The sequence below is a fragment of the Tyto alba genome, unplaced genomic scaffold (assembly GCF_018691265.1).
Source record: "Tyto alba isolate M040663 unplaced genomic scaffold, T.alba_DEE_v4.0 Super-Scaffold_23, whole genome shotgun sequence".
Classification (NCBI taxonomy): domain Eukaryota; kingdom Metazoa; phylum Chordata; class Aves; order Strigiformes; family Tytonidae; genus Tyto; species Tyto alba.
This window is the reverse complement of record NW_024881297.1, coordinates 27,835,756-27,861,237: the sequence shown is the minus strand read 5'-3', so window position 1 is coordinate 27,861,237 and position 25,482 is coordinate 27,835,756. Positions and strand designations below refer to the sequence as shown.

Below are 25,482 nucleotides of genomic sequence, written 5' to 3'. Positions count from 1 at the left end.
GGGGCCGGGCTATAGGTGGCCGCCGCGTTCGCCTGATCCGGGCCCGGGGTGGGGTGAGGCGGTGCCCCGCCCCCTCCCGTGACGTCACCGGCCGCAATGCGTGACATCACGTCCCTGCATCACCACACGCACACCCCCACCAGGCGTGTCTGTGGCCTGGCGCTGCTCAGCTGAGGTGCGGGGCTGCCCTCTGCCATCACCGGGCGCTCTGCCACGTGCTATGAGGTCACCAGGGTCCGTGATGTCATTCCCCCACTCTGCCACAGCGGCTCGAGGTCGCCCTGTGACATTGCCCCGGCTCCGCGATGACGTCAGGGGCCTGGGATCGGGGAGGGGCGGGGCATGGCCGCGTGTGACCGTCCCCGCTGACCCCAGGGCATTGACCCGGCATCCTCGGGGACGGGCGGCAGCTGTGGCACCGGGGTGGGGGGTGGTGGGGCGGGAACGGACGGGAAACCCAAAGACACGGGAACCCTGAGGAAATAGGAACCCCAAGGACACGGGGCCCCTAAGGAGATGGGAACCCCAAAGACACAGGACCCCTGGGGTGGGACAGGACCCCCACGGTGTCCGGGTGACACAGGGGAGCTCAAGGCACTGCGGGGACACATGGGGCTGCACCCGTGGCTCCAGCCCTGCCGGGGGTCCGGGCCCCCCCTTCCCCACACCCGGCCCCCCACGCACAGGAGCGAGACCTGCCCTCGGGTGGGCACGTGGCGCAGCCGCCACGGCCCCTTTATTGCCTGCAGCAGGGAGGGAGGTCCCCAAACTGGCCACCCCAGCCCCCCGCCCCCCTGGGGGTGGCTGAGCCCCCGTGTCCCCCGCCCACAGCAGCAGAAGGTCCCTGGGTGGCCACCCGCCCGCCGAAATCTCCCAGCAGGAGCGAGGATGCAGCCGTGGACCCCGCATCTGCCCTGTCGGGGAGCAGGGCCGGTGTCCCGCTGTCCCTGGCCCTGAGGCGGACGGACGGACAGTGAATAAATAGGATGAGAGCACCAGACTGGGTGAGGCGGCGTCAGCTCCAGAGCCGCGGTTGTCCCCGGCACGTCTGCCCGGCCCGGCGGGGACGAGGCGAACCGTGAGGTTGGGGACGTCCTGCCGGAGCCTGGCGCCGGCCGCATCACAGCTCGTCGTGTGGGATGTGGAGCGCGTGGTCGCACAGGTCTGTGGTGACAAAGGCCGGTGGTCTCAGGCTGTGGCAGAGCCCCGGGGGACACCCACCCCCCTCCAGCCACGCATCCCTCCCTGCCCGCAGTGTGGGGACCGGCCGGAGACAGCCGTGACCCGCCCCTGGGACACCCACGCTTCCCCTGCGCTTTCTTTGGTGGTTAATGAGAAACGTAGCCATTGGGACAGAGATGCCAGCCCCAGGTCCAGCACCCACCCAGCACCCCAGGGCCGGCAGTGGGTGCCCAGCTGGGGGGAGGCTGAGCACCCCGGGGACCCCCAGGACAGGAGCATTTCCCCCCACGAGTGTGCCAGGTACAGAAGGGACCCGCCCTGGCCCAGCCCTGTGGCGCAGGTAACGAACGTGGGCCACGTTCATTAATAGGGAAGCACAAAGGTCGCGGCGTGCCCTGACCCCGGTGTTTGCGAGCTGGAAATAGCCCTGTGGGAAGGGAGATGCCGCGGGGCGGGCGCGCGGCCATTGGCTATGCCGAGAGCCCTGTGCTGGAGCCACCGCGGCAGCTGCCCTGGCTCGGCCCCAGGCAGCGCATCCAAAAAAAGCCACAGGCAGCGGGGTCCGGGCAGGGAGCACACCCCGGCACCGGCCGCATGAGGGGGGCTAAGGGCTGTTGGGATTTCGAGGAGGCCTCGCAGCTCCTCCCTGCTCTGGGCCAGCTCCTCCTGTCTCAGCGCTGAGGGAGCAGCGATGACCCCCAGGGCAGCAGAGCCCCCTCCCCGGGGTGCGACAGCCCGGCTCACCCGTCCGCTTGCTGCAGAGCCGGTCCTTGACGTTGTCGGCCTCGTGGGAGAGAAATTCGATGAGTTCGTCCTCGTACTCCTCGGCGATGCTCTCGCACTGCAACAGGAGCCGCCGGCGGGGTCAGCCGGCAACAACGTGGTGGCAGACGATGCCGATGGCACCCAGGGGAGCCCAGAGCTGGGCCCCGCACCCACCTACCCCAGCCCAGGAGCTGCCTCCTGCCCTCCAGCCCCAGAAAGGACCGGGGGAAGCAGCTGGGCGCTGCTGGTGGGACCAGTTCAGCCCTGGCAGGGCTGCGGCTGCCTGACACAGCGGGTCCCACCACACAAAACCTCTGCTGTGAGGACCCAGTCCCCACACGCACCGCGAACTTCAGGCTAGAAGCCACGTCTCCATCAATCTTGACCCCGGAGAGGTCCATCTTGGTCCCATCGTGGGAGATCACCCGGATGTAACTCTTGCGGTGTGTGGATGGATCCACTTTTTCCCCGTATTCCTTCATCTTCTCACACACCCGCTCCAGCAGCTCCGTCAGATGCGCCTCCGACCGAGCGTAGGGCACCTGCGGCACGAGCAAGATCCACGCCGTCAGGCCTTCGAGCGTGACAGTGGAGCGGGAACGCTGGGCCAGCGCCTCTCCCCAGGAGCCGGGGAGCACCGAGGAAGGGTCAACCATCTCCACGGACACCCCGGGAACACCGTGGGGCCGCGCTGGTGATAGGAACGGGAGACAGGGCTCACCCAGAGCCCCTGGCACGGGTCCAGACCCCCCCTCGTCTCCCCTGGTCTCTGACACGCGGCTGCTGCCCCTGCTCAGGCCGGACCCTCTGCCGCAGGCAGATCCCTGCCGGGATCTCACCTCCACGACCGACTGGCTGCCGTCAGGGTTGATCCGGAACGAGCCCATCTGGATGGTTTTCCTGGGGTCGACCTGGGCAATCTCCCACTCCAGCTCATCCACCAGCGCCCGGCACGCTGCGGGGGATGTGGGCATCAGCGGCCAGAGCCAACAGCACCGCCTGGCCCCACGCCTCAGCGCCTGGCACTGAGACACCCGTGGCTGCTCGAAGCCACTGGGAGTAACTGGTGCGGCCAGCAGACAGGTCGTGAGGGAGCCTGTGCTCCCCGTCCCAGCGCTCACCCCCGCAGTGCAGGTCCTGGCTCCGGCGGGCGCCGGCCGTGGGCAGCAGCGCAGCCAAGGTCACGGCCAGGCTGAGCGCGGGCGGGATCGGACCCCTCCTCATCCTCACGGCTCCGCTGCTGGGCGACCTGCAGGCAAGGGCAGCTCCAGCCCCCGCCCAGCCCCTCCCCGGGACCCCCAGCCCCTATAGAGCCCCGCTCTCTATAGGGCTTTGTCCACAGCGCTGCCCCCCATTCCCGGTCCCCACTGAGCCCCATCCCCTGCAGGGCCCCTCCCCGGGACCCCCAGCCCCTATAGAGCCCCGCTCTCTATAGGGCTTTGTCCACAGCGCTGTCCCCCATTCCTGGTCCCCACTGAGCCCCATCCCCTGCAGGGCCCCCCCCGGCACCACTGGGACCTCTCCACCGAAAGGCTGAGCCCAGAGCCCCCTACAGAGGCCCCTCAGAGGGTCAAGCTCAGAGTCACCTATGGAACCTCCTCCCCTATAGGGTCGAGCTCAGAGTCCCCTATAGAACTCCTCCCATATAGGGTCAAGCCCAAAGTCCCATACAGAACCTCCTCTCCTATAGGGTCAAGCTCAGAGTCACCTACATAGCCCCCACCCCTATACAGTCGAGCCCAAAGTGCCCTACAGAGCCCCCTCCCCTATAGGGTCGATCCCTGAGCCACCTACATAGCCCCCTCCCCTATAGGGTCGAGCCCAAAGTCCCCTATAGAGTCAATCCCTGAGCCCCAAACAGATCCCTTCCCCTATAGAGTCGAACCCTGAGCCCCCTATAGAGCCCCCTCCCCTATAGGGTCAAGCTCAGAGTCACCTCCAGAGCCCCCTCCCGTCCAGGATCACGTCCCCCGCCCCTGCCCGAGCCCCCGGTACCGCGCCGCTCTCCCGTCCCGCTTCGCCGCCTGCCGCCCCCGGGCTGCCCGCGGCGCCGCCTGCCCCGCCGCGCCCCGCCGCCCACTCCGTTGCGCCGGAAGATCACCCGGAGGGGGCGGCGGCCTAGCCGCTGGGCACGACGGAGCCGGTCGGACCGGCCGGGGCCGCTCCCGGGCCCGCGGCGGGGCCGCCCCGTGCGCAGGCGGCGCCGCGGACAGCCCAGAACGAGCGCCGAGGGCCCCGGCACTGCCAGGGCCCGGTCCGCGTGGCGCTCGGCCCCGCGGAGGCGGGGCCTGAAGTGACTCCGCCCCCACGACCGCCCTGGCCCCGCCCCCCACCCAGCTTCCGCCGCTCCGGTCTCGGTCCCGCTGCCGGGGCCCCGCTCCATCCTGCGCTGGCCCCGACCCTGATCCCGGTCCCTGCCGTATCCCCGGTTCCAGCCTCGGTCCCGGTCCTTCCAGCCGTGTCCCCGGTGCCTGTCCCGGTCCCGGTCTCTGTCGGGGCCCCAGACGTTCCTGCCCTCTCCCCGGTCCCTGCCCCGGTCCTTCCTGCCGTAGCCCCGGTGCCAGCCCCGGTCCCTGCCAGGGCCCCGGACCTTCCTGCTGCATCCCCGGTGCCGGTCGGGGTCCCGGTTGTTCCAGCCCCAGACTGGGTCCTTTCTGCCATGTCCCCGGTGCCGGCCCCGGAGCCAAGGAGGAGACGGCGGGGTGGGTGTCCGAGGCTGCTTTATGAGGGTGCCCGGACCGGCGGGCGAATGGGGTGGCAACGATAGCCGGTAGCGGCAGCGAGAGGGAGTCCCGGGGCACCGGGCCCTGGGGAGGGGCGGGGGGGTGGGGTTGGTCGGGGACAGCCCCATCCCCTCTGCTGGTTCCAGTTCCACGCGTGTCCACCTCCCTCGGGGAGTCCCGGGGCTGCTCCTCACCAGAGGGACGTGGGGTCCGGTCAGAGGGCCAGCACGGGGGGGTACACGGCCCCATCTGCAGGGGACAGAGCGGGGTGAGGGGGCGGCGGGGGAGCACGGGGGGACACGGGGGGCTGCGGTGGGGCCTTACGCTTGGGGCTGCTCTGGGTGTCGGGCTCGGGCACCTTCCAGTCCAGCTTACGCCCTTTCTCGTAGAGGCCCTTGAGCACCTTGCGGAAATCCTCGGGCTCGGCGCCCTGCGGGCTCAGCTCCAGGAACTTGCGGTAGAGCTGCAGCGCCGTGCGCGCGTCCTCGATGCTGTCGTGGGTCTCCCCTTGGATCTTCAGATCTGGGGTGGTGGGGAGCACCCCGGTCAGGGAGGGGGTTGGCGGGGACCCCACGGGGCTCTGCTCCCCTCCGCCCCACACTCCTCGCCCATCCCACATCCGAGGGTTCGGCCACTGACCCAGGAAGTACCAGGCAAGGAAGCGCAGGGAAATCATCCTCTTCCTCGGGATGTGGAAGAGGTAGACTGTGTCAATCACCTGGTCCTTGGGCACCTGGAAAGCAGAGAGGGGCCTGTTACCAGGGCAGGGGGGCCAAGGCAGAGAGGGGGGCGGTGAGCCCTGATACTGCCACCAGCCTCCCGCATCAACCCGGGGCGAGGGAGGGGAGCTCGGCCCTGTCACCATCAGGTTGATGACACGGAAATCCTTCTGCAGCCCATGGCCCACGAACTTGACTCCCACGTCAATGAGGAAGCGCAGCTTCAGGTAGGTGGATTTGAGAGTGGTGAGGTGCTTGGAGGAGATCTTGGCGTCCAGGTCTCCCGGCTTGATCCCTGAGTACTGGGTCAGGTAATCCACTACCTGTGGAGACGGTGGTGGGCTCGGAGGGCCAAGGGGAGCTGTCCCCTCCGCGATTCCCCTGCCAGCATCCCAGGGAGGGTGCTGTCATTATTGTGGGTGCTCTGCCGTGGAGTGGGGTGCCATGTCCTCCCCAGGGAGCTGGGGAGTTGCGTGAGGCCAGGCAGGAGCCCCGTACCTGCTCTTGGGTGGAGATGTAGTCATCGATGAAGGGGACGCCCTCGTTAGGGCCCTGCCCGCGCACGCACGTGATCCTGGCCACCGACATCTGGCTGGGCTTGATGGTGGATTTGGTCCCGTCGCTGCGCAGCTCAGCCTCCTCCTGCCATGGGCGAGAGGAGAACTTGGTGGCCGACAGCTCCGGAGGGGCTTCCCCTGCCCCCCAGCATCCCGTCCCCTGCCGCGGGGAGGCTGGACCTCGTTCAGCGTGACAAACTCGGCGTCCAGCCCCACCAGGTCGCCCGCCTGCGGCATCTCGCTCAACATGAGGGGGATGAAGGTGGCGTGGCACTTGCGCTGCTTGCGAGCCAAGGAGGCCTCTGCCAGCAGCACGCTAGCTTCGATGGGGTTCTTGACTGCAGGAAAAGGGGAAGGGAAATCAGCCACGAGCCGGCACCGCTGGCCACGCAGCCACTTCCACCCCAGACACTCACTGATGAGGTTGTACTTGGCGTTGAGGTTCCTCCGGGCGTAGTACAGGATAGCTGGCACCTTCCAGCTCATGTCGAACTGCACTGCCTCGCACTGCAAGGGTGGGGGGTTCAGGGCAGGGGCAGCCTGGCATGGGGAAACCCCCTCCACAGGGTCCCCACAGCCACGGTCTCACCTCAACACACAGCCAGAGTGCTCACCTTATCCACGGGCTCGATGAGGAAGTCGTTGAAGAGATACCACTGCTGGTGTGTGACTCCCTGGGGGGAGAGGCACAGGCACTGGCTTAGGGGGCCCCCCCGCCCCGGCCGGCAAGTGCAATGACTCCTCTACCCAGTTACCAGGGAAAGGGGTGTGACGATGCCATGTGGGAACTCCCGCCCTTCCTGGGACACCGTGGGGAAATCCCTGCTGGCCTGGGTGGTGACAATGCGCGTGTGAAGCACTGGGGCTGGACAAGCACGGTCTCTGCCCAACTCCCAACCAAAACTCCACGGAGATGCAACAGATAAGAGACAGGGATGCAGCCTTGACACACTCTGGGAACTCCTGGCTTGGGCATGTCCACCAAACAGGACTGCCCAGACCAGCCCTCTTTCCTCGGGAAGGGAGATGACGTCCCAGCCCTTACCTGGAAGCACAAGGACCTGCTGGCAATGTGCCCGTGACCAGGAGGAACTAGCCTGAGTAAGCGTGGGAAGAGCGCTTCTTCAGCCCTTCCCTCCCCGTAAGGCGCCTGAGCAGCCCTTGGCTCTTTAGGGCTGCCTGGCACGTTCAGCCAAACACTCAACACTTGACCAAGAGACCCAGGAATGGATCTGTTAAACCATCCGACCCCGGAGCAAGCTGTGGGCGAGAACCCTTTGGCAAGGTAGGGCTCCCGGGGAGCAGGGCCGCTCTCGGCAGCCTGCGGGCACGGCAGCACCCGTCCCGCAGGGCTTCTCACCTCCTTCCTTTGGTGGTAGGTCTCTCCCACTTTGATGTGCCCCACCAGGCTGCCCCCTGTGCGGGAATCCAGGATGTGGACGACAGTGGCCATGAGATCATAAACATACACCGACTCAGGGTCATCAGTCGGGCTCAGCTGCAAGAGGAACCAGCCCCCACAGAAATGTCTGAGCCTCAACTGCCTGCCAGGCAGCTCCCAGGCCTCCAACCCAAACCCCAGAGCTCAGACACGCTGTCTCACCACCAGCCCAGCGGTTTCCATGCTCACCCGAGGTGTCTCCGAGACAACCTCGTTATCTCTCACCCACACACGCTCAGCAGAAAACGGTTGTGAAGCAACTCTGCTCCCGCAGCCCCACGTGCACACAACCATGTAGCCCCAGAGGGATCTCATCAGCCTTTACCTCATCGTTCTCACTCCAGTTGCAGACATCGAGCTCCTTGCTCTTGGTCAGCCGCATCTTGATGGCGTGGGGGATCCAAATGTTCTTCAGTTCCTCCACAGAAGGATACGAGTGCCCCGTGTTGGGGTTCCCCAGCTCCTTCCTGCACGGAGAATTGTGGAAGGCCGAGTCGGAGAGAGTCATGAGATGTCGTACAGGCCAATTTCTCCAGGGCAGGATCCCCATCGCTCCACCCACTCACTCACCAGCCTATTCCCAAACCTCCCGCAGGACAGACGGGCAGTCAGACCTGCACCACTTCCCCACAGCTGCCTAGAGCAGGACCCTGGGAAAGGTGGTCCTGGGTGTTTTGTGCATCTTAAAAGGGAAGGGGAATGAGGGCTGGGGACTCAGAAGTGGATCACAAGGTGGATCACACAGGTATCTGAAGGGCTTGCTGCACAGAGCGCCCACGCAGGGTCACAGTCTCAGAGCAGCAATGAGACTGTTCCAGTTCTGAGCCCACAAGGAGCTGCAGACAGGTAGATCATCAAATTATCATTATCAGAGGAGAAATGCCCTTGAGCTCTCCAAGGCCCAGAGGCCTGGAAGGCGTCACTACTCAGAGTCGCCACCCCAGGAACTGTCACCTACCACTCTCCAAGAGAGATTTCTTTGCCTTTGGTGATCTCAAAGCCTCCTCTCTTCATCATGGCTCTCTGAAAGGCATACTGGCAACGAAACACAGGCAAGCATCAGCAGAGAGTGACAGGCTGGGCTTGGGAACACGTGGGTGACAGCCAGGCCAGAAGTGGGGAAAAGACAGGGACCTTAAAGTTGGTGACAGGGAAAAAGACAGCGAGGGAAACCCAACTGTCTGCCCGCTCTCTGCTGGGCTTGTGCTCTGGGAAGTGGGCACTGCCTTGCTGCTCCTAGGTCCTGGGGGGACTGGGGGAAGGAAAGAGTGACTCTACTGCAGTCCCATCAGCTTTGTCATGGCAGGAGATCTTGTCTTTTCCAACTCCAAACGCATGGCTCATGCTACAAGCATGACCAAATACCACCATGTCCTCTGCAAACAAAGTAGGGTGACACTTGGGTGGAGAGCAAGAGACCATTAGAGACAGCGAGATCAGAGTGAAAACATGTCCGCAGAACTGGACACACAGCAAACCCCGTGTGCCAGGGAGAACAAGCCTGCTTCTGCCCCCAAGTGTCTCCCCCACCTCAGCCTGTGTCTTCCAGAAATCTGCCTCCTTGGAGCTGTTCACCTCACAGTTAATGACCAGGACGTCCGGCAGGCAGCGGATGTTCCGGGTCTGGACCTGCGGAGAGAGCGGGAGATGGAGGCCGGGCAGCACCGAGAGCCCTGGAGAGGCTCAAATCAGGATTTGGCACGTGCCACCCTCTTCCCTCCTCCAACGCCTTTGCCTGCAGAGCTTCCTCCCCGCTGCTTGGCCGGGTTCCTGGTAGCTGGGGGTACTGCAAGAGCATGTGAGGCAGGGAGCAGGCTGCCACAGGAGAGCGGGTGTGCTCAGCTCCTGGGGGGTTTCCCTCTGCCCCCTACCCCGGGGGGATTCAGCTGGGACCAGCATGACCTGAGAGACGTGTTCCAGCGCTCGAACAACCCAGGAAATACCCCCTGCCATGCCGGCTCGCCATCCAGGCCAGGAACCGAATCTCCAGCATCCGCTCAGGAGGTTCCCCACTGACTAATGGAGAAACTGCCCCCGCTCAGCTGGTGGCACGGGGCGCTCACACCCTTCTCCCACACACCCTCGTAGCCCATGAAGCATGACATGCCTGCACCCCACTCCCAGGCTCACCGTGGGCTGGTACTTCTCACAGTTCTCGCACCAAGCTTGCGTGTTCTGCTCCAAGCAGATGCTTCGCTTTAAAATTTGGGCAAACTCATAATCTTTGACTGGCTTTTCTGAAGGGAGAAAGGAGAATAACGTCACCTCCCAACACACAAATCTTTACCAATCTAGCTCAGCCAAACCTCTGGGGTTTTCCTCACAACCACCAGCGAGAAGGTCAACCCCCAAATCTGCCTTTCTGTAGCCAAAAGCTCGGCTGGTTGGAAACCCACCACCAGACCTCAGCTGCTGGGTCTGCCGCAGCCCAGGACAGACCACTGCAAGAAGCTCCTCACTGCAGGTGTCTATCACCAGGAAAAGTCATAGCTCATCCATACAGATAACAAACCCCACCCAGCCACAGAAATGCAGCAGCATTAAGCGTGCCAGGCCCTGCCCTGCCCACCCCTGCCTGTTACCAGTGCTTTCAGGGTAGGAGAGGGTGAAGAGCAGCGTGGATGACACGCGGACCGTTTCCTTCCCACAACGACACATGCTGCAGTTCTCCATCTCGCAGCTGAACAATTGCCCGATCACCGAGTCCCGCGAGGACCCAAAGCTGCTGTAGAAAAAGAGCACCAAGGTTAGCAGCATCCCAGCAATCCCCACGGAGAGGGGCTGGCTGCGGGCTGGGCACCAGGGACCCCCACATCTTGGGCTGCACCGGGGCCATTCAGGGCCAGCACTCAAATTCCAGCAGCTTGTGGGGAACCAGGCATCGGGCTTCCAGAGCCGGTGGCCTCTACACCGCTCCAACCCGCCAAGCAGTGGGGCTAGGCTTAGGAAGGACAGAGGCTCAGCACAGGGTTCATACCCTGCTGCAGAAGTAGCCTGCAGCCCCACGTGGCCCCGTGTAGCCCCTCAGGCCACACGTGGCAAATATCCTTCCCGAGCCACAGCCGGGGCCTCTGGGAGCCAGCCCCTCTCCCTGGTTCAGTTAATCCCTGTCCTGTCCCCAGGCCAGGGACTCACCTGCTGCCAGCCCCCCGATACGCCTGCGGTCCCTCCTGCTCCTGGGTTTCTTGGTGCAGCTGAGTAAGTATGAAGCGGTTCCAGCTCTGAATCAGCCTCCCCAGGTTGACCTTCCCTGTGGCTTCGTCCGAGTCAGCCAGGATCAGCCCCAGCGCTGAAGCCTCTGGGATTGTGCGGAAAGCCCGCAAAAAGTTGCTTCCCTGGGGATGGAGCAAGAGCAGAATGTCACCGAGGTCAAGTGACAGGAGTTTCCACGCTGTCTGATGCCATCACCCGAGGACCCAGCACCACCCGGCTCCCACCCCTCTGCAATCTCTCTGACCCTCCCAGCCCGCCGGCCTCACACCATGCCTGGGCTTGGCACCGACCTGGCAGGGGTCTCCTCGTGACAGGTCCAGCATGTGGAAGAGCAAGCCCAGCTCACAGCCCAGGCAGAACTCCTTCTGACACAGATGGTTCTGGACCAGGCAGCGGACCGGCTCCAAGAAATACAGCACCTGGCAGAGATGGAGCAGTCAGGAGACGTCTCAGTGGCCGCGGGGTTCCGGGCAGGGCTGGGGTGTCTCCCACCTGGATCATGCAGTTGCAGTAGGCGTTGGGGATGTGGGGTTCCAGGCCCGCAAACAGCGTCTTGTTGTAATGCTTGAAGTCAAAGTCTTCCAGCCCCAGCTTGGAGTATTTGATCGTGACCTGAGCAGAGACACGGCGTGTTAAACAGACACCTTCCCACGCCACGGGACACTGGCACAACGCCTAGGTGCTGCCCACGGAGACGTGGGAAGGTGCTTGGCCCCAGGTGGGTCCTTCACCTCTGACATGCCCAGCCTGGGGACTCCCAGCCAGCCCCACCCTGTGCCTCAGAAGGCCACTACCTTCCTGTACTTCTTGGCCACCATGTAGAGGTGCGGCTCCTCTTCCCGCCCGATGGGGGACTCAGGGACTTGGCTGAAGCTGTCAAACTCATTGTCTGTCTCTTTTAACCGATAGGGAATCTGTGAGGGGGAAGAGAAGGGAAGAGCAGCTGAACCCTGAGGCAGAGAGAAGCACCACATACTGAAACAAGCAACTCCTGGGCTTTCTTGCCTCCCCGAATGAGCAAAGGAATAAACCAGAAAGGAGTGGGGCCCTCCCTTAACCTGCACAAGGCGTCCACACCTTCCTTCTTACAAGGGACTTATCACTGTGGGAAACTACAGTGGCACTGCGGGCGAGGGCGAAACACAGCAGTGTTTTCCCAAGGGTGAGGGACGTGCCATAAACCTCCAAACCGGACAGCTCAAATCTTTCCCACCACAGAGCGAGTTATCGATAGAACTGGGATTCTGTCCCAAGGGGGAGAGTCCAGCCCTCCCCCAGGGCTGGCTCACCTCAAGAAAAGCTGTCTCCTCCAAACCATACACCTGCAACACCCCAAGCCAGAGATTCATCTCTCACCCCTGTCCCAAGCTCTGCAGAAAGCTCTGAGATGGCTCAGCATGCAGCAAGAGCTCCGTCCCACCCCGAAGTGCAGCCCCCCCGCTGCTGGCAGAAGCACCCCACTCAAGCTCCTCCTGAGAGCGGGTACCTGGTTGCGGAGCTTGGTCCTTGGGTTTGGGGCGTAACCGATGAACCCCACTTTTTTCATGGTGCGCAAGATCTCGGGATCTACTGGAGGGGCTCGCCTGCAAAACACACCACAACTCAGAGGCTGCTCTGTTCAGCAGCAGCATTTAACTATGGCCTTGCTGGGTGTGCTCAGAGACCCACCAGTGGGTTCTGAGGGCTTCCTCCCACTCAATCCTTCCCCCCGGTTCATTTTCCATCACAACCCAACATCTGGGCAATGCCAGACCATGGCAGCAGCGCTGAGCACAGGCGTGTTTGGGACAGGGCTCAGGCAGAGGAAAAAACGAGTTTCCACACAGGCAGAATGCAGCCAGGATCCCACTGGGATCTCCCCACCAGGAAGGCGGAGGTTGGACCATACCCTGCCGTCTTCAGACCTGACCAGTCACTGCACCTCAGCAGCCAAGCTCCACGACAGGGAGCTTGGCTTGCATTTCAGAGGGTACATGACAAGGAGATGGGGGAGCAAGGGGAGCAACAGAGCTGCTCTCCTGCTCCCAAGACCCAGGGAAAGAGGGGAACTCTGCAAGGGTCAGGTTTCCCATGCTGGTTTTCACTGGGAAAGACTGAGAAATTACCGGGGTGCTGGGGCAGAATTGGCAGCAGGCCAGTCGGAGAGCAGGGTGTCATTGGTCAGCGGGACAGGGATGAGCGAGAGCGGCACGAGGTCCTGGTTCCAGTCCAAGTGGGGCAGCGTGTCCACGATGCAGGGCAAGGCAAAGTCGGTCTCTCGGGAGTAGGCGTTGAAGGTGACCTCAGGGGAGTCGGCCCAGAGATGGACGCACCCCTCCGAGTCGCCAAAGGCCAGGGCCTGCTTGCTGGCCGAGACGTCGAAGGTCATGATCAGCGGCCCAACGGTGTTCACGTGGAAGATGTCAGCGGGGTTGGCGAGGCCGGTGGGCTCGCAGAACTGGCACTGACCTGCGCGAGAGGGAAGCGCAGAGCAAGGTGGCACCGGGGAGCAGGCGGGCAGCCAGCACACAGTGACCCAGCACGCCTCTCGCTTACGGGGCCGTTTGAACTGGCTGGACACGGGTCGAGAACGCTCGGTCAACTCTATCCCATCGGGATTTGGCCCCGAGTCTCGGGGATGCCGGGGGAGCAGAGCCCGGCCGGGCGGGGGACGCAGCTTCGCCCACCTGTCTGGGAGATGATGGCCAGGCGGGAGGTGTAGGTGGGGATGAAGCGGAGGAAGAAGGGGTCGATGTGGACCTGCAGCGGGGTGGTGGCCCGCATCATGCGCAGGTCGTACACCTTCAGGAAGCGGTCGCAGGCGAGGCCGTTCATTCGGCTGGAGAAGCCGCAGGTCACCAGCAGGTTCCCGTGGACGTCGAAATCAGACAAGCTGCCCGAGTACGCGTCGAATTCGTGCTCCACCACAAACGTGCGCAGATCGCGCAGGGAGACCTGTGAGGGTAAGATGGGGGTGCTGGGTGTCACACAGGCAGCCGCCGGCTACTCGGGAGCCCTCTGAGCTCTGGGAAAAGCTGGACACTGACACCAGGTTATCCCAGGGAGAAGCCGAGCGTCAGCAGGGCCGTCAGGTAGGATGGGGCTGGTGTTACCTTCCCCGAGGTGTGCCCACAGAAGAAGAAGCGGTTTGATTGCCTCATGATGGTGATGCCCGGAACTTCCACGTTGTACTGGGCAGGAAGTAGAGGAGGGGGGTGAGCAGGGCTGAGCCCCAGAACAAAGCACCTCCCCACGCCACGGAGCAGCCCCCCAGCCCGGCCGTACCTTCTGCGTCTCCTGGACGGTGTTGAGGTCTATCTCAATGACGTGGTTCTGCAGCCCACCAACCAGCAGCGTGCTGGTGTCCGTCAGCAGCAGGCTGTGCATGTCCTCGGACTCATCCATGCTGCGGAGAGGGGAGAGGACGGCCCTTGCGCTCCTGCCCAGCTCGGAGGGGCAGCGGGGAAGGGGGTGGAGGATCTGCCCTCTCCCCTATGGGGCTTTTGGGCAGTTGGCAGAGGGGCTGGGACCATCCCTCCCAACACAGGGGCAGCTCCCAGTGCTGGCACAGCCCGCCTGCTGCTGGGGGAAAGCGCTCACAGGTAGTCAAAAATGATGAGGCCCCCTCGTGACATGTACTTCAGGTTGGTTTTGGTCAAGAAAAGGACACCGTTCTCCAGGCTCTGGATCTGGCGGATGTCGTCACTGCTGTTTACTTGGAAGGAGGAGTATCGCTCCAGTGTCGGGCCAAAGAAGGAGGTGGCATGGCCCTAAAACCAGCCAGGGACAGGCTCGTCAGGACCCGCCCCGGCTTCACAGAGATGCGACACAGGCAAACGCTTCACGCTGCGCTGCTCTGGGGTGCAACCAGACTGTCGGCTGCCTTAGGGCCTCAGCCAGCCCACGGCAGGGATTCCTGCCCCCCCGTGAGCCCCGAACTGCGGAAGACTGCTCGGCTACGTGCAGACATGGAGTTCCAGCAGCCCCACGGGTCAGGGCAGCCAAGCCTCTTGGGAAACACCAAGAGGATCTCCAATAGACAAAAAAGGGGATGCCTACCCCGTGGTTCCCAACCCACAGCATCTCCTCGTGCAGGTCGAAATGGGAGACGGAGACGGGCACCCCCACTTCGGAGACGGCGGTGTGCAGCTCGCTGTACATGCCCTCCATGAGGTGCACGGACTCCGGCACCGCAATCCCCTCTAACGGCACCCCTTCGGGGTCCAGCTCCACGTTCTGCAGCAGGCTGGGGTTGAGGTGGGGGTCCAGGACAGGGTCCAGCGCGGGGTGGAGGGGGGGCGCATACTCGGCAAGGGAGGGGTCGAGACCTTCAAAATTCATGGTTAAAACCAGCGTCTCCCTTAGAAACAGAAAAGGAACTAAGTCGGTCAGTCAGAAACACCAGGGCCCCCCAATTCTTGGAACCGGTGGCGGAGCCCCGGTGACTCGGAGGGACGGAAAGGGCGGCTGGAATCCCCGGCGGAGGCAAGGTGCAGCGCTCCTGCCCCGGGCACCGGCAGCGCCGCCCCCCGCGGCCCGTAAAGTCCCTTCCCCGGGGGACGCTCGGAGCCCCGTCACAGCCGCCGGGGGAAGGGGTCCGCGGCAGCCCCGGTGCACCGGGCAACCTCTGCCGGGGGAGCCGCGCGCCCCTCCGAGCGCTGCCCGCCCCCGCCCCGACCGGGCCCCACCGGCGGTACCGGCCGCCGCAGACCCGCAGCTATTGGCGGCGGAGCCCGGGCGCTGCGGGACACCCCGGGACCCCACCGCTTCCCCCGCCGCGCTCCCAGCACCGGGGCCGCTACCCACGACCCCCCGCGCTCCCGCCGAGCATCTCACGGTGCTCCGGGGCGGCGGCGGCCGTTACCCCCCGCGCCCGCCGTTACCGAGCAGCCGCGGGCAGAGCCCCGCCACGGCCGCGCTGCCGGGCCCGTCCCGCTGAGCCGCCGCGGCCGGGCCGGGGCCGCCGCCGCCCCTCCCGCCGTCGCTATGGCAACAACCGCGCCCTCCGCCCGGTAAACCGGCGCGCCCAAGGGGCCGGCGGGCCAATGGCAGCGCGGAGCGGCGGACGCTGGCCAATCAGCGCCTGAGCGAGGCGGGACTAAGCGGAGCGGCGGGTGGCGTGCGGGACGGCGCGGCGGAAGGGACAAAAAGGCTGAAATCGGCCGTTTCGGGGTTGCGTGGGGGGGTGCGGCTGGGATCGGGGGGACAGGGGCGGGGGAGCGGGACCCCCCCAGGCCCCTCCGTCCCCCAACATCGCACAGACCCCCGGGCGCTGCCTGACACCTGCGGCCCTGCGCCGTCCCGCGCCTCCCACGGCTCCACACCGCGCCCACGGGCGTCACACAGCGTTCCCTGGCACCCGATGGGATCCCAAAGTGTCCCAACGGGGTCTCGCGGGGTCCCACAGTGCCCCACGGGGTCTCGCTGCGCCCACAGGCACCGCTCAGCCTCCCCTGCCACCCCGTGGGATCTCAACGTGTCCCCAGGTGTCCCACGGTGTACTGTGCTGTCCTCTGGCACCCCACGGGGTCCCGCGGGGTTCCCAGGGCAGTGCACCGTGGCGGGGTTGTGGTGCTGAGCGCCACCGGCCCCGGCCTCCCCCGGGACCCCCCTCCCTCCCCAAACCCACCGGAGACACGACGCCACGGGCAGAGGTTGGGGAACGGCGGCCCTCCTCGCCCCCCCGGAGGCCGGTGCCCGGGGAAGGCCCGGGACAGCCCCGCCGGGCGGGAGCGGGAAGCGCCGGAGCCGCCCCGTCGGGGCCGCCGCGATTGCGGTGCCGCGGGCAGCACGGCCCTGCCCGGCGGGGACCGGGGCCCGGGAGGGGTCCGGGGGGGGCACGGACGGGGGAAGCCCCGCCAAGACACGGCGGCCCCGGGGCCGCCCCGACTGATTTCCCGGTGCGGCCGCGGGGCACACGGGGAACACTGAGGGGGACACTGGGGAACGCGGCGATCGGTGACATCGAGGGGACACACACCGGAGAGGCACCGCCGGGCTCCGGGGAGTCCCGCCCCGCTCCGCCCGGGCTCCCCGGTGCTCTCGGCGGGGCGGGGCGGCCCAGGTGCAGCGGGCGGGGGGTCCCGGTCTCGGTCTCCATCCCGTCCCGGTCCCGGTGCCGCCGCGGTGTCCCGGGCGCGGCACCGCCAGGAACTGCCCCGGGTTTTCCTACCCGTCCCGTCCCGTCTCAGCGCAGCGCGGAGCCGGGCGCGGCGGGGCGCAGCTCGGGGACCCCGGCCCGGTATCGGTTCTGCTTTCGAGGGAGGCGGCGATTTCGCAGTAACGGGGGGCGGGTGCCACCTGCCCCGGGGATTCCCCACCTGCCGACGCCCCATAAGAGCCCGGTGGCTGCGCCGGTAGCGGCACCGACCGGCCATGGCCCCGCTCCGCCGCCTCTACCTCCGCCTCTGCCTCTGCCTCCCGCTGCTGCTGCTGCCGCCCGCGGCCCCGGCCCCGGTCACGACGCCCCGCACCGACTGGGCCGCCTGCAGGAGCCTCTCCCGGGAGCTGTCGCGGCTAGTGGCGACCCTGAAGGAGCCGCACCGGGTCCTGGTGAGAGCGGGGGTCTTGGCCGTGGGGGCTTCGGGCCATCCCGGCGGGAGGGGTGTCCCGGGGGTGCGGGGTGCTGGGGGACGTGGGGGACGTGGGGACCCTGCTGACCCCCCGCTGCCAGGAGGAGACGCACCTGAGTGAGGAGGACCCCAAGAACTGGCCCCCCCGGATCCGCTGCAGCGATGCCTGTGACCCCCACACGCTGGACACCAACAACACGGTACCGGGGGGGATGTGGGGTGCTGGGGGGGGGGGGGGGGGGGGAAGCAGTGGGGCAGATGAGAGGGTGTGCCCAGGGGTCCTGGGGGGAGTCTCAGGGCTGCTGGGGATGTGACTGGGGATCCCAGGGGTGCTGAGGGATGTGCCTGGGGGTCCCAGGGGTGCCGTGGGTCCCACGGGTGCCTGGGGGACCAAGGGATGCTGAGGTTATACAGGGGTGCTGAGAAATGTGCCTGGGGTTCCCAGGGGTGCCTGGTGGGACCAGGGACACTGAAAGATATTCCCGGGTGTCCCAGGGGTGCTGAGGGATATCCCTGGGGGTCCCAGAAGTGCTGGAGGTAGCCAGGGGTGCCTGGTGGGACCAGGGACACTGAGGGATGTGTCTGGGGTCCCCAGGGGTGCTGGGGGTACCCAGGGGTGCCTGGTGGGACCAGGGATGCTGAAGGGTATCCCTGGGGGTCCTAGGGGTGCTGGGGGTACCCGGGGGTCCCATGGTGCCGGGGGACGTGCACTGGGGTCCCCAGGCCCCCTACTCACGCCCCGCTCCCCGCAGCGCTGCCTGCGACGGATCCTTCAGGGGCTGCAACACTACCGGGACCTGCTGGGCTCCGACATCTTCACCGCCCGGCCGCTGCCCGGGCTGCAGGCTGTGCTGGACCAGCTGCTGGGCCTGGTGCAGGTGAGGGGCTGGGGGGGGCCAGAGGGGCCGAGGGAGGGTGGCAGCCCCGAGGGAGCTTGTTCCCCCCGCAGCCGGGGAAGCAGGCGCCCATCACCTGTGGCCTCAGGCCCCCTCACCCCGCTCTCCCCCACAGGAGGAGCACGGACGCCCCCCCCAGCCCCCCCTGGCCCCCAGCGAGGCCTGGGCTCACCCGCTGCTCCAGCGCCTGGCACTCCAGCGGCTCCAGTCCTTCGCTGCCATCATGAGCCGCGTCTTCACCCACAGCGCCAGCGCCCGCTGACCGGGCCCTGCCGCGGCCCCCCCCGACTATTTATTCCCCTCTGTCCCGAGGGGCTATTTATGTGCGATGCTCCGTATTTATCTCGGGTATTTATGGGTTTCTAATAAAGGGCTGAAGGAGATGAGCGGCTCCCCGTGTATGGCATAGCCCAGGTCTGCCGGCGAGCAGAACAGGCAGCGCATGCAGCTGGGAGGGGAAGAGGTTTATTTACAGGGGGGGGACTGGGGGGAGTCACTGGAAGTCGTTGGCGTTGATGTGGAGCGGGGGGAAGTCGGCGGCGGTGAAGAGGGAGCTGACGGCGGGCAGGGCTGTGTCCTCGGGCTGCGGCAGGAACGGGTCACGGGGGTCCAAGAGCGCGGCACTGCCTGCAGGACAGGGACAGGTCAGTGCCGAGGGGACACCTCTGTGTCCCTCCCGGCCCCAACACTCACTCTCCAGCCCGGGGCCCAGCCCTTCGTCCACGGCTTCCAGGATGTCGGGCATCAGCTCCGCCACCTCCAGTGTCTCCAGTGTCCCCGAGCCCGGCTCCAGCCCCTCCACTAGTGACAGCAGCTCCTCCACATCTTGGCTCCCGGGCAGCAGCTCCAGGTCCCTCAGCTCCGGTGGCAGCATCCCCTGCCCCTTGGGGACCAGCACCGGCTCCACAGCACCCAATGCTGGCTGCAGCAGCCCCATGTCCCCAGCCACTGGCTGCAGTGTCCCCAGGGCTCCTGGTCCCACCTGCAGCGTCCCCTGCCCCTCAGGGACCAGCTGCAGCACCAGCTGTGGCTTCAGGTCCCCAAGCCCTGTCTGCAGCAGCTCCGTGACCCCGGATCCCACCTGCAACACCTGGGGTGGCTCCAAGCCTTGGGGACCTGGCTGCAGCGTCCCCAAGCTCCCAGGCTGCAGTGGCCCTGGGCTCGTGGCCACCACCTGCAGCATCCCCAGGTTCCCAGAGGTGACCTGCAGCGTCCCTGGGCTCGCAGCCATCACCTGCACTGTCCCCAGGCTCGAGGGCTGCAGCGTGCCCAGGTTCCCAGAAGTGACCTGCAGCGTCCCTGGGCTCGCAGCCATCACCTGCACTGTCCCCAGGCTCGAGGGCTGCAGCGTGCCCAGGTTCCCAGAGGTGACCTGCAGCGTCCCTGGGCTCGCCGCCATCACCTGCACCGTCCCTGGGCTTGAGGGCTGCAGCGTGCCCAGGTTCCCCGAGGTGACCTGCAGCGTCCCTGGGCTCGCAGCCATCACCTGCACTGTCTCCAGGCTCGAGGGCTGCAGCGTGCCCAGGTTCCCAGAGGTGACCTGCAGTGTCCCTGGGCTCGCAGCCATCACCTGCACCGTCCCCGGGCTCGAGGGCTGCAGCGTGCCCAGGTTCCCAGTGGTGACCTGCAGCATCTCTGAGCTACCAGGCTGCAGCGGTGCCAGGCCACCGGGCTGCCGTGTCCCCAGGCCACCGGGCTGCAGCTGCAACGTTTCCAGGTCTTCTGTAGCAGCCACCAACTCCTCTTCGGTCTGCCATGACTCATTTGCCTGCCTGCAGGGAGGGACAGTGGGCCAGGGTCAGGGGACATGAGGCTGCAGGCGAGAGGGTTCCCCTTCCCGCAGGGGACCAAGGTGTCCCCCTGCCTCACCTGGATGACACGCGGATGAGGCGCCGGTTCAGATATTTCTTCTGCTCCGTCAGATTCTCTGGGGAGAGAGAGGAGAGGTCAGAGGGGTGGCAGGCGCTCCCCTGTGCTGTGCCGTGCCATCCTGTGCCGTACCCTCCTGCCGCTGGCTGTAGTAGGGCCCAAAGGCTTCATCGCGGGCAGTGTCGGGGTACAGGAACTGGAGGGGGTTCTCGGGGATGTTCTCCTCCACCAGCAGCTGGTAGTCGCGGATGATGTCGGGCAGCGGCAGGGACGACAGCTCGGCTGTGGTGTAGGGAACCACGGCCCGGAAAGCGGGGGGACCTGCGGTGTAGGGGGGGAAGCCAAACTCGGTGCCCAGGGCAGGCCTGAGGCTGGGGCGAGGGGCTTGACCCCGGGCTGGGGTGCGGGGGGCATGCTCACCATTCTTGGGGTGCTCCACCCAGGTGCAGGTGACACCCCCCAGGATGCTCTCACTGAACCGGATCAGGAATGTCCCCGTCCGCTTCCCCTTCAGCAGCTTCTTCTCTTGCTTCCGGCTCACGAAGCCCAGGATGAGCCTGGGGGAGGCACCGTCAGCCCCCGCCACCCCAGACCCCCCAGAACCCCCAGCCCCACTCCTACCCGTTCTTCCAGAGCTGCTTGAGGTGCTCCTGGAGCAGCCCCAGGATCCCGTCCAGCCAAGCCCAGAAGGAGAAGCCGGAGGCACCGTCCTGGGGGAGAGGGTGGGTGAGTGGGGACGGGGGAGACGGGGCCACGGCGGGATGGGCACCACTCACCTTGGAGAACTTGGGCCAGGCCAGGGTGCTCTCTGGAGATGGCTTCGAGCCTTTGAGGGGAGAGCAGGGTGAGGGAGGCAGCACGGCCCCTGCCGCAGCCCCGGGAGGCTCAGGGGTGGCTCCCACCCTTACCGAAGAGCTTCTCGGCCAGCATGAGGAGGTGGTCCCTGCCCAGGCCCCGCTCAGCTACGCTCTCAAACTGCCAGCTCAGCACCTCGGCCAGCCGCGGCCAGGGCGCCGGGGGCGGCTTGGAGAAGAACTGCTGCTCCTACGGGAGACGGGGTGAGATGGGATGGGGACGTGTGGCAGGGGACGGGACAGGGACATGCACCAGGGCAGGGGACAGGGACCAGGGGACGGGGACATACAGCGGGGCAGGGGACAGGGATGGGACAGGGATCAGGGGATGGGGACATGCACTGGGGGTCAGAGATGGGACAGGGATCAGGGGACAAGGATGGGACAGGGACCAGGGGATGGGGACATGCACTGGGGCAGGGGACAGGGACCAAGGGATGGGGACATACAGTGGGGGTCAGAGATGGGACAGGGATCAGGGAACAAGGATGGGACAGGAACCAGGGGATGGGGACATGCACTGGGGCAGGGATGGGACAGGGATCAGGGAATGGGGACATGCGCTGGGGCAGGGGACAGAGATGGGACAGGGATCAGGGGATGGGGACATGCACTGGAGCAGGGGACAGGGGACGGGGACCCACTCACCCTAGGGTTGCTGCTGAGCATGTTGAACCAGAGGATGGAGGCCCAGGCGCTGGAGAGCTGGTTGTTGTTGGAGATGATGACGAAGGGCAGCGTGGAGGTCTGTGGGGGGAGCGAGGGTCAGGCTGGCAGCCCCCCCAGCCTCCCCCAGCCCACCCCGGCCCCCAGCCCTCACCTCCAGCTCCAGCTCCAGCCCGCAGTAGGCGTATGCCAGCGTGAAGGTGATGAGGTGCAGCTCCTCCGTCACGACCAGGGGACCCTGGAGAGGTGGCACCGTGGGGCACCAGCCATCCCCCGTGTCCCTGTGTCCCCCAGCCCCGCACCCACCTCGCCGGTGCCTTTGCCGCCCTTGCCCGACCTGCTGTCCTTCTGCTCCTTCAGCGTCTGCAGGGCAGGGGAGACTCAGCCCGGGGCAGGGGCTGGGGGCTGGGGCTGGGCCAGGGCCCTCGCCCCACTCCCCCTCCCTGCAGAGGACCCGGGGGTCTGGGGGGAGGCCCCTACGAGATACTGGAAGTCGCAGACCAGCCCGTCCTGGGGACTGTCCCCTGCCAGGAGGGTCTTGCTGCTTGACGTCAAGATGTTGAACTTGCGAAACCTGTGGGGCAGAGAGAGGCCGGGGGTAGGGGGCCGGGACCCCCGACGGGGGTGTGCACAGCCCTGCCCGCCACATCCAGCGTTTTCGCTCAGCTCTCACCCTTTTATCTTGGGGGGGTCCCTGCAAGAGACAACAGGGTGTCAGCAGGGAGCTCAGCCCCGGGGACCCCCGCGGCCAGGCAAGGGGGGGTGCCCACCCCGGGGGTCCCTGACCTGTCGATGTAGATTTTGGCCTCCATGCGGTGGTTGCGGTCGTGGAGGCGGACGAGCAGGCGGGCACGGGCCGAGAACTTGCTGGCCGTGCGCAGCACCAGCGGGCGCTTGCAGGCGTTGGGCATGCTGGGCTGCTGCTCCACCACGAAGGCTCTGGGGGGCACCGGGTGGGTGGAAGGGGGGGTCAGGGCTGCCCCGTCCCCCCCCCCCACCTCCAACCCCTCCCATGCTGACCCCCACCTCTGCAGCAGGTAGGCGAGCAGCTCCCGCAGCCGCTGCTCCAGGAGGGGGGTCTCTGCCTTCAGCGGGTCCCTCTCGTAGGTGACCTTCAGCCGCAGGTCCCCCAGCGCCCGCAGCAGCTGCAGCAGCTGGAAGAGCCCCTGGCCCAGCTCTGTGAACCTGCAGGCGCCAAGGGGCTCAGCGGGAGCTGGCCGTGGACCCCCCCCCGCCCCATCCCCATCCCACCCCAGCCCTACCAGGTCTCCAGCGGGCGCAGGCGGGTGTCGACGGGGGCCCCCAGGCAGGCATGCTGCTGCCGCTCCCGCCAGGCCCCCAGCTCCTGCAGCAGGAAGTCCCGCAGGGTCTCGCTGCGCCCCAGAAGCTGCTGCATCTGAGCCAGCACCTCCTGGGGGGAGGCACATGTCTGAGGGGGGGGCGTGGGGCAGCCCTGGGCCCCCCCCCCCCCCCCCCCCGACCAGTCCCAGCCCCCTTCTCACCCGCCGCTGCCGGTCCAGGATCTGCAGCTTGGCCTGGAGGGCTTGGACCTGCTGGGTGTACTGGGGATCGCTGGTCCTGTTCTCTCCTGCAGGCAGGGGATTTGGGGGGGGGTTTGGCGGGGGCACGGGGCAGCGCCGTCCCGCATCTACCCCCGGGGTGGGCAGGATTAGGCCTTACCCGGCAGGTAGTGCACCTTGAAGCAGAAGTCAAAGGCGTCCTGCATGTCTTCCAAGTGCCGGAAGGCGCGTTCGGCCTCCTGGGGACAGAGGGGTGTGAGGGGGCCGAGCAGCTGCCGGGGGGCCTGGGGGGGCCGAGGGAGGGGGGCCATTACCTGCAGGGCCACCTGGAACTCGGCTAGGCGCCGCTGGATCTGCTGCTCCCGGTCGCTCTCTGGGGGTGCGCTGGGTGCCGGGGCTGCCCCTCCCTGCGGAGATACGGGGTGTCAGGCAGCGGCTGGCAGCACCCCACGGGGTGGGGTGGGGACGGACCCCAGCCTACCTTCCCCCCCGCCTGCCCCAGGCGCAGGATCCGCCGCTCATCCTGCAGCAGGTTGGCCACCAAGTTGGCAAACTTCTCCGGGCACTCCTCGAACTCGGCCTGCGGAGGGGCTGCGGGATCAGTGGGGTGTAGAGACCCCTCCCCGTCCCACCCTCCCCAGCCCTACCACCCACCTGGAGGTCTCGGCGGGCCTTGCGCAGGTTGTGCTTCAGCATGAAGTCCTCGTCGCCCAGCCCCGGGCTGCCCAGGCGCTCGCCCAGCAGCGCCAGCAAGGAGTGGAAGAGCATCCGGGCGTGGGAGGAGAGCGGCTCAGCCGCCTGGCGCCTGTGACAAGGGACAGAGCCATGGGACAGGGACAGCCCATGGGAACAGGGACCAGCTCTGGGGACAGGGACAGCCCGTGGGGACAGGGACCAGCTCTGGGGACAGGGACAGCCTGTGGGGACAGGGACAGCCCGCGGGGACAGGGACCAGCTCTGGGGACAGGGACAGAGCCATGGGGACAGGGACAGCCTGTGGGGACAGGGACCAGCTCTGGGGACAGGGACAGCCCGTGGGGACAGGGACAGCCCGTGGGGACAGGGACCGGCTCTGGGGACAGGGACAGCCCGTGGGGACAGGGACCAGCTCTGGGGACAGGGACAGAGCCATGGGGACAGGGACAGCCTGTGGGGACAGGGACAGGCTCTGGGGACAGGGACAGAGCCATGAGGACAGGGATAGTCTGTGGGGACAGGGACCGGCTCTGGGGACAGGGACAGAGCCATGGGGACAGGGACAGGCAGAGCCATGAGGACAGGGACAGGCTCTGGGGACAGGGACAGCCCATGGAGACAAGGAAGAGAGCCACAAGGACAGGTTCTGGGGACAAGGGACAGAGCCATGGGGACAGGGACAGCCTGACACCGGCCGGTGCAGCCCCCAGCCCCGGGACCCCCCCGTTACCAGTTCTGGTCCTCAATCCAGGCGGCCAGGCACTGCCGTACCACCATGGGCAGCGCGGCCGCAGCGTACAGCTGGTGTACCTGCTCCAGGTACGTGTTGGCCAAGCTCTGCACCTCCTGCCACTGTGCCATGCTGGGGGGGTGAAGCGCGTTAGGACGAGGCCAGCCCCCACGCACCCCGCCGGGCACCCCTGCACCCCACGGACCTGCCTGCAGCACGGTGGGTCCCTCTGAGCCGGCTTGGCCCGGGCCACGGGAGCACCGTGGGCTGGTAGCCCCGTCCTGGGGCAGGAGGGACGGGGTGAGCAGTAGCAGAGGTTTCCTTCCCCAGGGGCCGAGCTGTGCCGAGCCGCTGGGGCCGGGGGCACACGCACGCCCACCCCCCGCTCCTCCCCGAGTGGCCCCGCACCCCCCATGCAGCACTCGAGGCCCCCTCCCCAGAAGCACCCCTAGACCAGTCCCCCCCTTGCACCCCCACGGGCACCCCCCCCAGACAGGTCCCCTGCACCCCAAGTGTCCCCCCCGCAGGGATCCCGGGGGGTGGGTGCCCCCAGTCACCGCCCTGCCCCAGGGAGGCGTCCCCAAGGGACCCCCCACGGGCGATCCCCGCGGGCCCAGCAGGGTTCCGCGCCCCAGAGGCGGCTCGCTGCGGGCCGGTACGTCCCTGGACCCCCTCGGATCCCCCCGAGACCCCCGGGACCCCCCGAGACCCCCGGGACCCCCCGGACCCGCGCTCCCACCTCGGCGGCTCCCGGCTGCCGAGTCAGGAAGGCGCATAGGCTACGCCCCCTCCTGCGATCTGCGCGGCGATTGGCGGAGCTCGGCGGAGAGGCCACGCCCCCCCGGCAGGGGCACGAAGCTTCCCGCGGGGTTGCCCGCTTCCCCGAATTGACGTCAGGGGGCGGGGCCGGAGGGGGCGGGGCCAGCGGGGGAACTGGGCAGGGGAGGGGACGGGACGGGACAGGGTCTGGGGACAGGGACAAAGCCACGGGGAAAGGAACAGAGCCACGGGGATACGGGACAGGGTCTTGGGAACAGGGACAGAGCCATGGGTACAGGGACAGGGTCTGGGGACAAGGGACAGCTCATGGGGAGAAGGGG

At 66.7% G+C, this 25,482-nt stretch overlaps 4 protein-coding genes across 10 annotated transcripts; 1 reads left to right on the top strand and 3 right to left on the bottom strand.

The window, feature by feature from the left end:
• Positions 1–696: 696 nt before the first annotated feature.
• On the bottom strand, positions 697–4,139 carry CNPY2 (canopy FGF signaling regulator 2). Of its 3 annotated transcripts, none has more exons than XM_042796584.1 (6): positions 4,049–4,139; positions 3,069–3,196; positions 2,787–2,902; positions 2,292–2,489; positions 1,927–2,023; positions 697–1,164 (listed from the first exon to the last, which is right to left on the bottom strand). In XM_042796584.1, the coding sequence occupies exons 2-6, from the start codon at positions 3,169–3,171 to the stop codon at positions 1,121–1,123; spliced, it is 558 nt and encodes a 185-aa protein (XP_042652518.1). In that variant the 5' UTR covers positions 3,172–3,196; positions 4,049–4,139; the 3' UTR covers positions 697–1,120. The 3 variants fall into 3 exon arrangements, with proteins under 3 accessions (XP_042652518.1, XP_042652517.1, XP_042652519.1); XM_042796583.1 differs by lacking the exon at positions 4,049–4,139 and adding an exon at positions 3,943–4,015; XM_042796585.1 differs by lacking the exon at positions 4,049–4,139 and adding an exon at positions 3,884–3,950.
• A 511-nt stretch (positions 4,140–4,650) lies between these two features.
• On the bottom strand, positions 4,651–15,618 carry PAN2 (poly(A) specific ribonuclease subunit PAN2). 4 transcript variants are annotated; one of them, XM_042796553.1, is made up of 26 exons: positions 15,463–15,618; positions 14,639–14,939; positions 14,180–14,349; positions 13,865–13,985; positions 13,693–13,770; positions 13,267–13,534; positions 12,706–13,048; positions 12,087–12,183; positions 11,395–11,514; positions 11,093–11,212; positions 10,891–11,019; positions 10,523–10,722; positions 9,970–10,109; positions 9,518–9,624; positions 8,918–9,016; positions 8,346–8,422; positions 7,713–7,854; positions 7,307–7,444; positions 6,561–6,620; positions 6,363–6,453; positions 6,127–6,284; positions 5,888–6,031; positions 5,533–5,712; positions 5,310–5,403; positions 4,995–5,192; positions 4,651–4,919 (listed from the first exon to the last, which is right to left on the bottom strand). In XM_042796553.1, exons 2-26 carry the CDS (start codon positions 14,918–14,920, stop codon positions 4,885–4,887), a joined length of 3,591 nt encoding a protein of 1,196 aa, XP_042652487.1. In that variant the 5' UTR covers positions 14,921–14,939; positions 15,463–15,618; the 3' UTR covers positions 4,651–4,884. The 4 variants fall into 4 exon arrangements, with proteins under 4 accessions (XP_042652487.1, XP_042652485.1, XP_042652484.1 ...); XM_042796551.1 differs by having other exon boundaries at positions 9,970–10,112; positions 15,416–15,617; XM_042796550.1 differs by having other exon boundaries at positions 9,970–10,112; positions 15,463–15,617.
• Positions 15,619–16,343: 725 nt separating this feature from the next.
• On the top strand, positions 16,344–18,514 carry IL23A (interleukin 23 subunit alpha). Its single transcript, XM_042796586.1, has 4 exons — positions 16,344–17,131; positions 17,253–17,351; positions 17,904–18,029; positions 18,163–18,514. The coding sequence occupies exons 1-4, from the start codon at positions 16,955–16,957 to the stop codon at positions 18,307–18,309; spliced, it is 549 nt and encodes a 182-aa protein (XP_042652520.1). The 5' UTR covers positions 16,344–16,954; the 3' UTR covers positions 18,310–18,514.
• STAT2 (signal transducer and activator of transcription 2) lies at positions 18,497–25,178 on the bottom strand. 2 transcript variants are annotated; one of them, XM_042796555.1, is made up of 24 exons: positions 25,122–25,169; positions 24,588–24,663; positions 24,383–24,514; positions 23,611–23,761; positions 23,438–23,536; positions 23,271–23,363; positions 23,117–23,195; positions 22,939–23,024; positions 22,699–22,847; positions 22,463–22,621; positions 22,223–22,375; positions 22,110–22,130; positions 21,917–22,010; positions 21,743–21,799; positions 21,591–21,674; positions 21,419–21,517; positions 20,825–20,960; positions 20,693–20,742; positions 20,538–20,626; positions 20,337–20,473; positions 20,049–20,237; positions 19,917–19,974; positions 18,741–19,819; positions 18,497–18,674 (listed from the first exon to the last, which is right to left on the bottom strand). In XM_042796555.1, exons 1-24 carry the CDS (start codon positions 25,156–25,158, stop codon positions 18,541–18,543), a joined length of 3,441 nt encoding a protein of 1,146 aa, XP_042652489.1. In that variant the 5' UTR covers positions 25,159–25,169; the 3' UTR covers positions 18,497–18,540. The 2 variants fall into 2 exon arrangements, with proteins under 2 accessions (XP_042652489.1, XP_042652491.1); XM_042796557.1 differs by lacking the exon at positions 24,588–24,663 and having other exon boundaries at positions 25,122–25,178.
• Between the last annotated feature and the right edge of the window lie 304 nt (positions 25,179–25,482).

Bases quoted from the DNA above. Each gene is read 5' to 3' on its own strand.
- CNPY2 (XM_042796584.1), bottom strand. From the start codon at position 3,171: ATGAGGAGGGGTCCGATCCCGCCCGCGCTCAGCCTGGCCGTGACCTTG. The intron at 2,903-3,068 runs GTGAGCGCTGGG...CATCCCCCGCAG, and splicing joins CCAGGACCTGCACTGCGGGG to CGTGCCGGGCGCTGGTGGAT. The intron at 2,024-2,291 runs GTGCGTGTGGGG...CTCCTGTTGCAG, and splicing joins CTTCTAGCCTGAAGTTCGCG to TGCGAGAGCATCGCCGAGGA.
- PAN2 (XM_042796551.1), bottom strand. From the start codon at position 14,920: ATGAATTTTGAAGGTCTCGACCCCTCCCTTGCCGAGTATGCGCCCCCC. The intron at 7,445-7,712 runs GTAAAGGCTGAT...TTCCTCTTGCAG, and splicing joins ACTGGAGTGAGAACGATGAG to CTGAGCCCGACTGATGACCC. The intron at 5,404-5,532 runs GTGACAGGGCCG...TCTGCTTTCCAG, and splicing joins TCCGTGTCATCAACCTGATG to GTGCCCAAGGACCAGGTGAT.
- IL23A (XM_042796586.1), top strand. From the start codon at position 16,955: ATGGCCCCGCTCCGCCGCCTCTACCTCCGCCTCTGCCTCTGCCTCCCG. The intron at 17,132-17,252 runs GTGAGAGCGGGG...CCCCGCTGCCAG, and splicing joins AGGAGCCGCACCGGGTCCTG to GAGGAGACGCACCTGAGTGA. The intron at 17,352-17,903 runs GTACCGGGGGGG...CGCTCCCCGCAG, and splicing joins CGCTGGACACCAACAACACG to CGCTGCCTGCGACGGATCCT.
- STAT2 (XM_042796555.1), bottom strand. From the start codon at position 25,158: ATGCGCCTTCCTGACTCGGCAGCCGGGAGCCGCCGAG. The intron at 23,762-24,382 runs GTAACGGGGGGG...CCCTTGTCACAG, and splicing joins TGGATTGAGGACCAGAACTG to GCGCCAGGCGGCTGAGCCGC. The intron at 22,376-22,462 runs GTGGGGGTCAGC...GGTGCCCCCCAG, and splicing joins CTCGCCTACCTGCTGCAGAG to AGCCTTCGTGGTGGAGCAGC.